Source organism: Gorilla gorilla, chromosome 4 (assembly GCF_029281585.2).
Source record: "Gorilla gorilla gorilla isolate KB3781 chromosome 4, NHGRI_mGorGor1-v2.1_pri, whole genome shotgun sequence".
In the NCBI taxonomy this organism is placed as follows: Eukaryota; Metazoa; Chordata; class Mammalia; order Primates; family Hominidae; genus Gorilla; species Gorilla gorilla.
Window position 1 is genome coordinate 10,945,628 of NC_073228.2, and position 11,981 is coordinate 10,957,608.

The 11,981-nt window shown below is 52.5% G+C and overlaps 1 protein-coding gene across 1 annotated transcript; it reads right to left on the minus strand.

Moving 5' to 3' along the window:
- Positions 1-7,145: 7,145 nt before the first annotated feature.
- Positions 7,146-11,035, minus strand: LOC115934667 (translation initiation factor IF-2). The gene has a single exon (XM_063705760.1). The coding sequence runs from the start codon at positions 7,878-7,880 to the stop codon at positions 7,410-7,412; it is 471 nt and encodes a 156-aa protein (XP_063561830.1). The 5' UTR covers positions 7,881-11,035; the 3' UTR covers positions 7,146-7,409.
- Between the last annotated feature and the right edge of the window lie 946 nt (positions 11,036-11,981).

Here is an 11,981-nt window from a genome sequence, read left to right on the forward strand (position 1 = left end):
AGACTCCGCAACAGTCCCCTGGAGAATGTTGATTTTTTTTTTTTTTTTTAGTGCCCATCAACCTGGTTAGTTCCAACCACAAAGTTCTGCTGCCTCTGCTCCAGTCGAGGTTCCACTTTCAAAGCCAATTCCTGTTGCTTCTCTGAGTGCACCCCACACAGGTGCAGCTCGGGAGGGAGAGCCGGGGCTGCTGCTGGTTCCTCCTCAGAGTCCCAAGGCCTCTTTCTCCCACTCGCTCCCTTCTGGGATTCCCCCACCACACGCTTTCTGGACCTCAGTGGCCCCTGTTCACAATTCCTCTTGCCAAAAGGACAAGGTTTCGATGGGAGTTTTAGCTTTCCGTGTTTCTGTGCAGTTCCGTAACTGAGGCCCATCCTGGGGCAAAGCTACGAGAGAAAAGGGAAGATAAAACCAGGAAACGGCTTCCCCACAGGGGCCACCTCCACAGCTTTGGTTTACTGGTTTACTTTGCAGAGTCCTCAGTGGCAGGGCGGTGGTGGCGGGGGCGGCGGGTGCTTTGTTTTTCCTGGATTTGAGTTGTTAGTTGTAACAGTGAAAGAGATGGGCTGGCTGGCCGGGAGCGGTGGCTCATGCCTGTACTCCCAGCATTTTGGGAGGCTGAGGTGGACGGATCATCCGAGGTCAGGAGTTTGAGAGCAGCCTGGCCAACATGGTGAAATCCCGTCTGTACTAAAAATACAAAAATTAGCCGGGTGTGGTGGCACACGCCTGTAATCCCAGCTATCCGGGAGGCTGAGGCAGGAGAATCGCTTGAATCCAGGAGGCAGAGGTTGCAGTGAGCCGAGATCAAGCCACTGCACTCCAGCCTGGGCAATAGAGCGAGACTCCGTCTCAAAAAAATAAAAATAAAGAAAGAAAGAGATGGGCTGTGGAGGGCTGATGCTACCATCAAGGTATGGACCCTTTGTAGGTAACTTTAAAATGGAAGAAAGATAATCTGGAGATGCTGCAGTTAATCCAAAACAATGGATTTTAAATATTCCTATTTTGCTTGAGGGTCCAGCTTTATCCATTATGTGTTAAAGTTCCCTTCCTGGACCGGGCACAGCCGCTAACACCTGTAATCCCAGCCCTTTGGGAGGCCAAGTGGGCAGACTGCTTGAGCCTAGGAGTTCGAGACCAGCCTGGGCAACAGAGCAAGACCCCCGCCTCTGCTAAAAACACAAAAGTTAGCTGCGTGTGGTGGCGCATGCCTGTAATCCCAGCTACTTGGGAGGCTGAGGCAGGAGAATCGCTTGAACCCAGGAGGCGGAGGTTACAGTGAGCCGAGATTGGGCCATTGCACTCCAGCCTGAGTGACAGAGTGAGGCTCCGTCTCAAAAAAAAGAGGGCAGAACAAGCAACAGTGACACATACCAAAGACGCACCCACGATGGCTTCATCCATGGGAGATGATTGAAAGGCTGGCATCGCAGCCACGTGAGACATTCCACGGCACGTCAGATGAACAGCCCTAGAGCCTGTCCGGAGGAGAGCAGGCGTCTCCTGCGGGACATCATCCTCGAGATAAGGAAGGGTCCTGTTCCTCTTGTATAAATGGAGGTTTTTCTCATGAGTGTCCTTAAATCTACCACTAAACTCAGGTTAAATGCTCTTAGTCTGGAATTAATGTACAGAAACTGGGATGGATATGTTTTCATATTATTTATGAAAAAAATGTTTCTCAAGTAAATGGAACAAGCAGGAATACAGGTGGGAATGCCACAGAACTAGGCTACACTGCGCTTCAGAACAGTTTTTCTTTTTTTGAGACAGGGTCTTGCTCTGTCTCCCAGGCTGGAGTGCAGTGGCACGATCATGGCTTACTGCAGCCTCCGTTTTCTGGGCTGAAATGATCCTCCCACCTCAACCTCCCATGTAGCTAGGACTATAGGCATGCACCACCATGCCCGGCTATTTTTTTTTTTTTTGTAGAGGTGGGGTCTCACTATGTTGCCTAGGCTGGTCTTGAATTCTTGGGCTCAAACAATCCTCCTGCTTTGGCCTCCCAAAGTGCTGGGATTACAAGTGTAAGCCACTGTGCCCAGCAGAACAAACTGCTTTTAAATGTAAGTTTTAAATACATCTGAAGGACCAATACACAGAGAAAGACTCCAGCCACTCTCCATCTGACATCACCAGGGAGTGACGCACTCTGCATAGGCAATTCTCTAGATAGCTGAAGTTTGCCTGTTCAACCAGCAAACACTTTTAAAATGTTGATAATTCATTTCTTCAACCCAATTTTGGGGGCTGCCTACTCTATGTGCAAACCAGTGCTCAGGAAGCTGGGCTAACACAGTGAACAAGTCAGACCCATGGTTATGCTTTCCCCATTGCACTTTTCTGATTTCTTTTTTCTTTCCTTTTTTTTTTTTTTTTTTTTTTTGAGACGGAGTCTCGCTCTATCAACAGGCTGGAGTGCAGTGGCGCAATCTCGACTCACTGCAACCTCCAACTCCTGGGTTTGAGCAATTCTCCTGCCTCAGCCTCCCGAGTAGCTGGGACTACAGGCACCTGCCACCACGCCCAGCTAATTTTTGTATTTTTAGTAGAGACGGGGTTTCACCATGTTGGCCAGGCTGGTCTCGAACTCCTGACTTCAAGTGATCCACCAGCCTCGGCCTCCCAAAGTGCTGGGATTATAGGCATGGGCCACCGCGCCTGGCCAGCACTTTTCTAATTTATTAAGCAGAAGATTCTGAATATAATTTGAACTTTTACTGCTGACTCAGGCGCAGCACTGTAAATATAAGTTAGTGAGGAGGCTGTTACATCCAGTTAGGTAGACACTTCCATTAATGAAGTGTAAGGTCACATTGATGGAGTTAGCAGCTGCATCCCATAGTTAACCCACAGTGTCTGCCAGCAGGCAAGGTTTCCAGATATTTTCCAAATGCATCACTGCCCACTATGGTTTTCTTTGAAGCCAAGGACTGCCCTTTATGGGCTTTACTGTATTTTGTTGGTGTGTCATCTGGCTGGCTTTGGCTGCAACTCTTGCCATCATTTTGAGTGTTGGTTCTGTCCTTGATTCACTCTGTTGACTTCCCTCCCAGCACTGAGTTATATCACGAGAGGTCTACATCCCCTCCAGGCTGAGGCTGAGCCGTCAGTTCTCTTTGGGAGCAACTGTTCACCTGACTGCAAGACCACTTACAATCACACCAGCATCAAACTCATGTTTCATGATTGAATCTACAAGAATATCATAAAGACTAACAAGTACACACCAGAAGTTGGAGCAGCTCCGACCTTACCCTGGCCCGCTCACCCTGGCCTGCTAGCCCTGGCCCGCTAACCCTGGCCCGCTAACCCTGGCCCAGCCCTGCCCTGCGTGAGAAAGAAAAGGAGACAAGAAAAAGAAAAGAGGAGAGGGAAGAAAGCGAAAGAAAAAAAGTGGGTTAAATTTTTCATGAAATACTCTTTGTACGGACTTTGTTCTTTCTGTTTTTAGTATTTTTGGGCTGGGAGTGGAACAGAAAAATGTGAAGTAAAGATACCCACTTCTTTTTTTTTTTTGAGACAGAGTCTCGCTCTGTCACCCAGGCTGGAGTGCAGTGACGCAATCTCGGCTCACTGCAAGCTCTGCCTCCCGGGTTCATGCCATTCTCCTGCTCCAGCCTCCTGAGTAGCTGGGACTACAGGCGCCCACCACCACGCCCAGCTAATTTTTGTATTTTTAGTAGAGACGGGGTTTCACCTTGTTAGCCAGGATGGTCTTGATCTCCTGACCTTGTGATCCTCCCGCCTTGGCCTCCCAAAGTGCTGGGATTACAGGCGTGAGCTACTGCGCCCAGCCTAAGATAACCACTTCTAATCAACATTGTACTGAAGCTTTAATCAGGCAGTCAGGGAAGGAAATGAAATTAAAGGCATCCAGGTTGGAAATTAAGAGGTAAACTATCTCTCTTTGCAAGTGACCTTATCTTGTATATAAAAAGTCCTAAGGATTTCACTAAAAAAAACCCTAATAAACAAGTTCAGTAACATTGCAGGAGACAAGCTCAATATACAAAATCAGCTGTATTTCTGTATATTTAAGTGAATAATCTGAAATTGAAATTAAGAAGATTTCATTTACAATAGCACCAAAAATAAAACAGTAATAGGCTGAACAAAACAAGTATAAAATTTATACTCTGAAAACTACAAAACTTGGTTGAAAGAAAGTAAAGAAGACCAAAATAAATGGAAAGGCACCCTCAATCCACGGATCTGGACTTAATGTAGCGGAGACGGCGGCACTCTCCAAACACATCCACAGATTCTACGCAACTCCTATCAAAATCTCACGTGGCTCCTCTGCAGAAACTGAAAAGCTTATCCTAAAAATTCACATGGAAATTTGAGGGTCCCAGAATAGCCAAAACAATCTTGAAAAAGAAGAACAAAGTTGGAGAACTCACACTTCCCAACTTCAAAGCTTACTACAAGGCTGCCATGAGGACGTAAGAATAGACACACAGAGCAATGGGACAGAACTGAGGGCTGGAAAGAAGCTCCCGGCTACAGGCAGCAGGTTTCCACACGGGGCCAAAACAATTACACGGAGAAAGGACTGTCTTTTTAACAAATGACGCTGGGACAGAAAAATACCCACATATAAAAGGAAGAAGTCAAGCCGGGCGCGGTGGCTCACGGCTGCAATCCCAGCACTTTGGGAGGCTGAGCCAGGCAGATCACCTGAGGTCAGGAGTTCAAGACCAGCCTCACCAACAGAGTGAAACACTGTCTCTACTAAAAATTAGCTGGGTGTGGTAGTACGTGCCTGTAGTCCCAGCTACTTGGGAGGCTGAGGCAGTAGAATCGCTTGAACCTGGGAGGCGGAGGTTGCAGTGAGCCGAGATCACGCCACTGCACTTCAGTCTGGGCCACAGAGCAAGACTCTGTCTGGCACCAACTCATTAAAAAAAAAAAAAAAAAAAAAAAGAATTAAAATGTTACCAGCCTGGGCAACCACAGCGATACCCTGTCTCTACAAAAATAAAAATATGCAGTAGCTCACACCTGTGATCCCAGCACTTTGGGAGGCCAAGGCGGGCAAATCACCTGAGGTCAGGAGTTCGAGACCAGCCTGGCCAACATGGCGAAACCCCGTCTCTACTAAAAATACAAAAATTAGCCAGGCGTGGTGGTGCATGCCCGTAATCCCAGCTACTAGGGAGGCTGAGGCAAAAGAATCATTTGAACCCAGGAGGCGGAGGTTGCAGTTAGCCAAGACTGCGCCACCGCACTCCAGCCTGAGTGATGAGAAAAACTCCGTGTTAAGAAAAATACATAAATAATAAAAAAGTAAAAAAAAATTAGCCCAGTTGGGTGGTATGTGCCTGTGGTCCCAGCTACTCAGGAGGCTGAGCTGGGAGGATCACCTGAGCCCAGGGAGGTCAAGCCTGCAGTGAGCTGTCACACCACTGCACTCCAGCCTGGGCGACAGAGCGAGACCCTGTCTCAAAAACATATTTATATAAATATAAATAAACTATAAAACTGTTAAGAAATCATAGATACAAATCTTCATGATCTTGGATTAGGCAGGGGTTCCTTAGCTATGACACCAAAAGCACAAGGAACAACAACAAAAATAAATTGGATTTCATCAAAATTAAAAACTTTTGTGCTTCAAGGGACACCATCAAAAAGGTAAAGAAGACATCCCAAAGAACGGGTGAAAATATTTGCAAATCATGTGTCTAATAAGGGCCTAGTATCCCGAATAAAGTATTACAACTCAATAAAAAGACAACGAACCCAATTAAAACCAGGCAAATTATCTGAATAGACATTTCTCTAAGATATACAAATGGTCAGTAACACCCACAAAAAAATGCTCAACAGCATTAGACATCAGAGAAATGCAGGTCAAAGCCACAATGACGTACCACCTCATGCCGGCTAGAGTGGCTGTAATCAAAAAGAATATAAGAGTTGGTGAGGCTGTAGAGAGACCAGAACCATCGGCCACTGTGCAAAAGAGTGTGGTCGTTCACCATATGGGTGAACATCCAGTTACCACACAACCCAGCAATTCCACTCCCAGGTGCAGACCCAAGAGAAGACACTGTCCACACAGAAACCTGTATAGGAATGTTTTTGTTTTTAAAATTTGTTTATTTTTGTTTTATTTTTTTATATGAGATGGAGTCTTGCTCTGTTGCCAGGCTGGAGTGCAGTGGCACAATCTCGGCTCACTGCAACCTCTGCCTCATGGGTTCAAGCGATTCTCCTGCCTCAGCCTCCAGAGTAGCTGGGACTACAGGTGCGCACCACCACGCCTGGCTGATTTTTGTTTTTTTTGTGTCTTTTTTTTTTTTTTTGAGACAGAGTTTCACTCTGTCACCCAGGCTGGAAATGCAATGGCATGATCTCGGCTCACTGCAACCTCTGCCTCCCAGGTTCAAGCGATTCTCCTGCCTCAGCCTCCCGAGTAGCTGGGATTACAGGCATGCGCCACCACGCCTGGCTAATTTTGTATTTTTAGTAGAAACGGGGTTTCTCCATGCTGGTCAGGCTGGTCTCAAACTCCTGATCTCAGGTAATCCACCCGCTTCGGCCTCCCAAAGTGCTAGGATTACAGACGTGAGCCACCTCAGCCGGCCTTGTTATTGTTTTTTTTTTTTTTTTGGAGACAGAGTCTCGCACTGTCACCCGGGCTGGAGTCTGAAGTGCAGTGGCACGATCTCGGCTCACTGCAACCTCCGCCTCCGCCTCCCGGATTCAAGCCATTCTCTTGGCTCAGCCTCCCTAGTAACTGGGATTACAGGCGCCCACCACCACGCCCAGCTAATTTTTGTATTTTTAGTAGAGACGGGGTTTCACCATGTTGGCCAGGCTGGCCTCGAAATCCTGACCTCGTGATTCGCCTGCCTGGGCCTCCCAAAGTGTTGGGATTACAGGCGTGAGCCACCGCGCCCAGCCCTGTTTTTTTTTTTAAAGACAGAGTCTTGCTCTGTCGCCCAGGATGGAGTCCAGTGGCATGATCAACTCTGCAGCCTCAAACTCCTGAGCTCGAGTGATCCTCCTGCCTCAGCCTCCTGAGCAGCTGGGATTATAGGCGCCCGCCACCACGCCCGGCTCTCACACACACACACCAACAAACAACAAAAACAAAACAAACCCCCCCCCCCCCCCCCCAAGTACTGGTCCATACGATAGCACAGCTGAGCCTGGAAAGACTGTTAGGCGAACGTCAGAACAGACCCCAAGGTATAGATTCCACCTACAGGGCAGGACAGGGGACTTTACAGGCAGTGCATGGCTGCTGAGGGCGTGACGAGGACCGGATGGGGACCAGGAGGGTGACAGCTGAAGGGTACAGGGTTTCTTTTGAAGAGATGAAAATGTTCTGAAATTGGCTGTGGTGACGGCGGCGGGTTTGTCAATACACGCAGGACCCCTGAGGTGTACTCTTAAAATGGGTGAGTTGTACGGCAGGCGAGTAATATCTCAACAGAACTGTTGCCACAGAAGAAAAACCAAAACCCAAGCCCACGCTTCAACCGCGGGGCCGCTGCGGGAAAGGACAGCTCAGCGCGCTCCCCGCGCCCCATCCTGGGGCTGCTGCCACAGCTCCTGCCTCCCGTGAGCTTCCCTTGCGGGATCATCGTTGCCGCGCACCGGGTGCTCACTCCTGGGTCCGCCCGGGGTTCGCCCAGGGGCCCACTGCAGGCAGCCAGGGGCTGACCCGGGTCGCTCCGGAGCGCTGGGGCCAGGGGTGCGGATTCCCGGGGAGCGCGCCGGGTGGTCCCTGGTGATCCCGGGAAAGGCAGCCTCGCGCCCCGCGCAGCCGGGTCCAGCCTCAGCCAGGAAGGGCGGAGGGCCGGGGATCGAGGGGCGGAGGGGGCAGCGGTCCCGGCCCCCGGAGCCGGTGGGGTTGCCATGACGACGCCCGTGCGCCACCGCCTGCTTCCCGCGCCGCCGCCCCGGGAAGGGCTGGGCTGGGCAGGGCTGGGCTGTGCTGGGCAGGGTTGGGCGCGGTCCGCGGGGCGCCCTTCCTTCCGGAAGCCTCTTTACCCGAGGTTGGGGGGGTGCGAGCCCCACTCCCGGGTGGGGAGCGGAGGCCAGGCGGCGATGTCTCGGGTCCCACGGTCCCTCCCGCAGGGCCAGGGTCAGCGCCGCTGAAATAACGAGAACGCCCACCCCCCCAACCCCGCCAGAGCCCCCGCAGAGCGCCTGGGGCCTCGGGAGGCGGCTGAGAAAGGCGCAGCTCAGGGTCACGGGAGAGAGGAAACTCCGCTCTCACGGCCCCGTGGCCATGTCCCTAGCAGCTCCGCTAGCAGCCAGCGAAAAGCAGCCAGATGTGCATCAACAAACAGCAAGGGCGGCACCAGGAGTATTACCCAGCAGGAAAAAGGGACAAGCGTTTGGCACGTGACAACTTCACAAGGACAAAGACTTTGTGCGGGGAGAAAGGCACCAGAAAGGTGACCCATGGTCGGCTTCCGTTTATGTGACATTCCCGGAAAAACACTATGGGTTGGAGGACAGATCAGTGGTCACCAGGGGCTGGTGGGGTTGGGGGGAAGGGGCAACCCTAAAGGGCTGGCGGGAGGGAGTTTCAGGGGTGACGGAAGGTTATGGTGGTGGTTACACGAGTCCACATGTGCTGAAATTACAGCAGTGTACGACGTGAAATCGAACTTCTGTTTTCCTGTGTGATCTTTTTTTTTTCAGATGGAGTCTTGTATTGTTGCCCAGGTTGGAGTGCAGTGGCGCGATCTCAGCTCACTGCAACCTCCGCTTCCTGGGTTCAAGCGATTCTCCTGCCTCAGCTTCCCGAGTAGCTGGGATTACAGACATGCGCCACCACGCCCGGCTAATTTTGTACTTTTAGTAGAGACGGGGTTTCTCCATGTTGGTCAGGCTGATCTCAAACTCCTGACCTCAGGTGACTTGCCCGCCTCAGCCTCCCAAAGTGCTGGGATTCCCAAAGTGCTGGGATTACAGGTGTGAACCACTGCACCCAGCCGTCCTGTATGATCATTTAAAAAAATCTATTAGCCTGGGTAACATAGTGAGACCCCATCTCTACAAAAAGTAACAAAAATTAGCTGGATTTGGTGGCACACACCTGTAGTCCCAGCTACTCGGGAGGCTGAGGTGGGAGGATCGCTTGAGCCCCAGAGTTCCAGGCTGCAGTGAGCCATAATCACACCACTGCACTCCAGCCTGGGCAAGTGAGACCCTGTCTTAAAAAAACAAACAAAAACCCAAACTATCAGTGCTGCTCCCAACATCTGTCTGCTGGCGGCCTGGAGTGGCTGCTGGATGCTGTCGAGTTGGATGGACCCTGTCTCTGCAGCTCAGCAAGTACTGGAGCTGCACTGTTCTCTCAGGATGATGTAAAACGGGTCATGGTTTCACTTGGGGTTTAATTACCATGGTCGTTCTGTTCAGTGTGGTTATTGCTCCTTCCACACTTTCTGCCATGGTTTGAATGTTTGTTCCCTCCAAAACCTGTTGAAATTTCATTGCCTTTGTAACAGTATGGAGTGGGACCTTTAGAGGGTGGTTAGGCCATGAAGCCTGCGCCCTAACGGCTGGGGTTGGTTATAAAAGGGTGGGGTGGCTCCCCTCCTGCCTTCCACCATGTGATGACGCAGCTGGACGGCCCTCGCCAGATGCTGGCACCTGTCCAGTACCGTGAGCCAGTTGATTGTTCATTATAAATTACCCAGTCTCAAGCATTCTGTGACAGCAGCACAAAAAGGACAGAGTTTCTAAAGTTGAGTCCCTCAGAGACCATCAAGAGTCAATAGGTGCAGACAGTTTACAGGCTGGGGACAGAAGTGGACTCAGCTGGAAGAGACCCCCAAGGCCAAACCCCCAATATTGCATGTATGAAGAAACCAGGACCCAAAGGATTCTGCAGCCAAGTCAGACACCAGTTGGGACCTGAGTTTGGAGCAAACCATCCTCCCTCCCCCGAGTACCTGCTCTGCGCAGGAGCTGGCAGAGCGCAGGCACACAGGGGTCAGGGGCCCCATCCCGTCCAGGATGGCCCTGCCATTCTGTCCCACGCGTTTTTTTGAAGGAGTCTCGCTCTGTCGCCAGGCTGGAGTGCAGTGGCATGATCTCTGCTCACTGTAACCTCCACCTCCCAGGTTCAAGCGATTCTCCTGCCTCAGCCTCCCGAGTAGCTGGGACTACAGGTGTGTTCCACCATGCCCAGCTAATTTTTGTATTTTTAATAGAGACGGGGTTTCGTCAAGTTGGCCAGGATGGTCTCGATCTCTTGACATCATGATCCGCCCGCCTCGGCCTCCCAAAATGCTGGGATTACAGGCGTTAGCCACCGCGCCCATTCCATCCCACACATTTCTAACTGCCACACTGCCTGCCCCGTGGCAAGTGTGCCTTCCAGCGAAGTGTCTGCAGCCTCTGAAAATGAGGGCACCACTTCCACACTATGCCCCATTCCCTCCCTGGGAAGTCCTCTGTGGCTGGCAGGCTCCAACACCCCTCAAAGCTGCTGATTATGTATGGCTCTTCCTTTATGCCCCTCCCCCACTCTGAGCCACCCTTTGTGTGGCCCCCCTACTCTGTGTCCCTGCCCTCTGCAGCCTCTCCTCCTCCAAGTCCTCCCCCCAGCCCCCAGGCATCTCTGGCAGGACACCAGCTCCGCCCTGAGGTTCCACACCTAATTTTGACTTGTGATTTTCATGCTCCTGTGTCCCCAACCTAGATTAGGAGATCAGGTTGGTCAGGCTCCAGCCAGCACTGTGCTCTGCACCTTGCTGGCAGGAGGGGCTGCCACCAGCCCGACATAACCAGGAGCCGGCCAGCCAGGACACACCAATGCCAGAGTTGGGAATCAGCTCAAGGTCACCCTGGGTTGTCCGGGCAGACCCTTGCGAGGTCCAGGGAGGAACACTGGTACACAGAACACGGCTGATTAGTACTCAGGCTCTAACTTCTTGGATAGTCGGAGGGAACGTGGACCCCACCCCACTCCCGGCTGTGCTGTAGCAGGGATGGATGGTTATTGGCGTTCCCTGGATGGCCTCCTGGGCCCTGACCAGGAACTTGGCACAAGGGGGAGGGCACTGTGGACAGCTGCTCCGGTTGGGGCTGAGAGCAAAGTCCTGCCACAAAATGCTGCCAGAACACCCGGCCTCTCTTGGCAGAAGCCCCTGGGTTCTAATGGAGGCAGAGGGAAAGGAGGGACCTGCCCCATGGGCAGGGTGTGTAAAGGCTGTGACTGAGGCCTGGGACTGACAGTAGCCAGGGCCCCTCCAGCCACACCTGCAGCTTCCCAGCGCAGGCTCCTGGCACCCTGCGTGCAGTTTGGGACCCAGAGCTGGTGCTCCACGGGCCTGGGACGCACTGCTGCAGAGAGCAGGTCATGGGGCTGGAGCCTCATCACGAGGTGCCCTCCAGGCTGCCTGGCAGTCCTGGGGACAGACAGGGGGAGCCCCAGCCAACTAATTTTCTGCAGAATCCCTGCAAGGGTGGTTGGAAGACCCCCTCACCCCCCAGCTGACACGCACACCGCAGGAGAGCTGCCGCCACGTGGAGAAACAAGACTTTCCCGCAAACCCAGGTCTTCAGCTTCTTCAGTCCTGAGACCCGGCAGTGCAGGGCCAGCACCCCCATGCCCACCGGTGCGGGGTGTGGAGCCACCCCTTGGGGGGCACCTGCCCAGCGTGTTCCCTGCACATCAAGATTCCCGCCTGGGCACCAGGACCCCAAACCCACCACCCTCTGGGGGCACTGCCCTCGGGCCCAGGATTACACAAAGCCACGCAAGGGAGACAGCCTGCTCAGAGCAGCACCCTGGCCCTCACGGAGGGCAGCTGCCCAGAGGTGGCCGTCAGGGCCCAGAGCTTCCATCTCACATGTGCAGAGCCCAGGTCTGGCCTGACTGGGCAGGAGCCCTCCAGTGAGCACCCCCATGGTGGTCAAGGGGCTGGGCTTTGGTCAGGGTCACCGTGGGGGAGGGGCCGCACACAACCCACCCACACTCCCACAGAGGCAGCCAC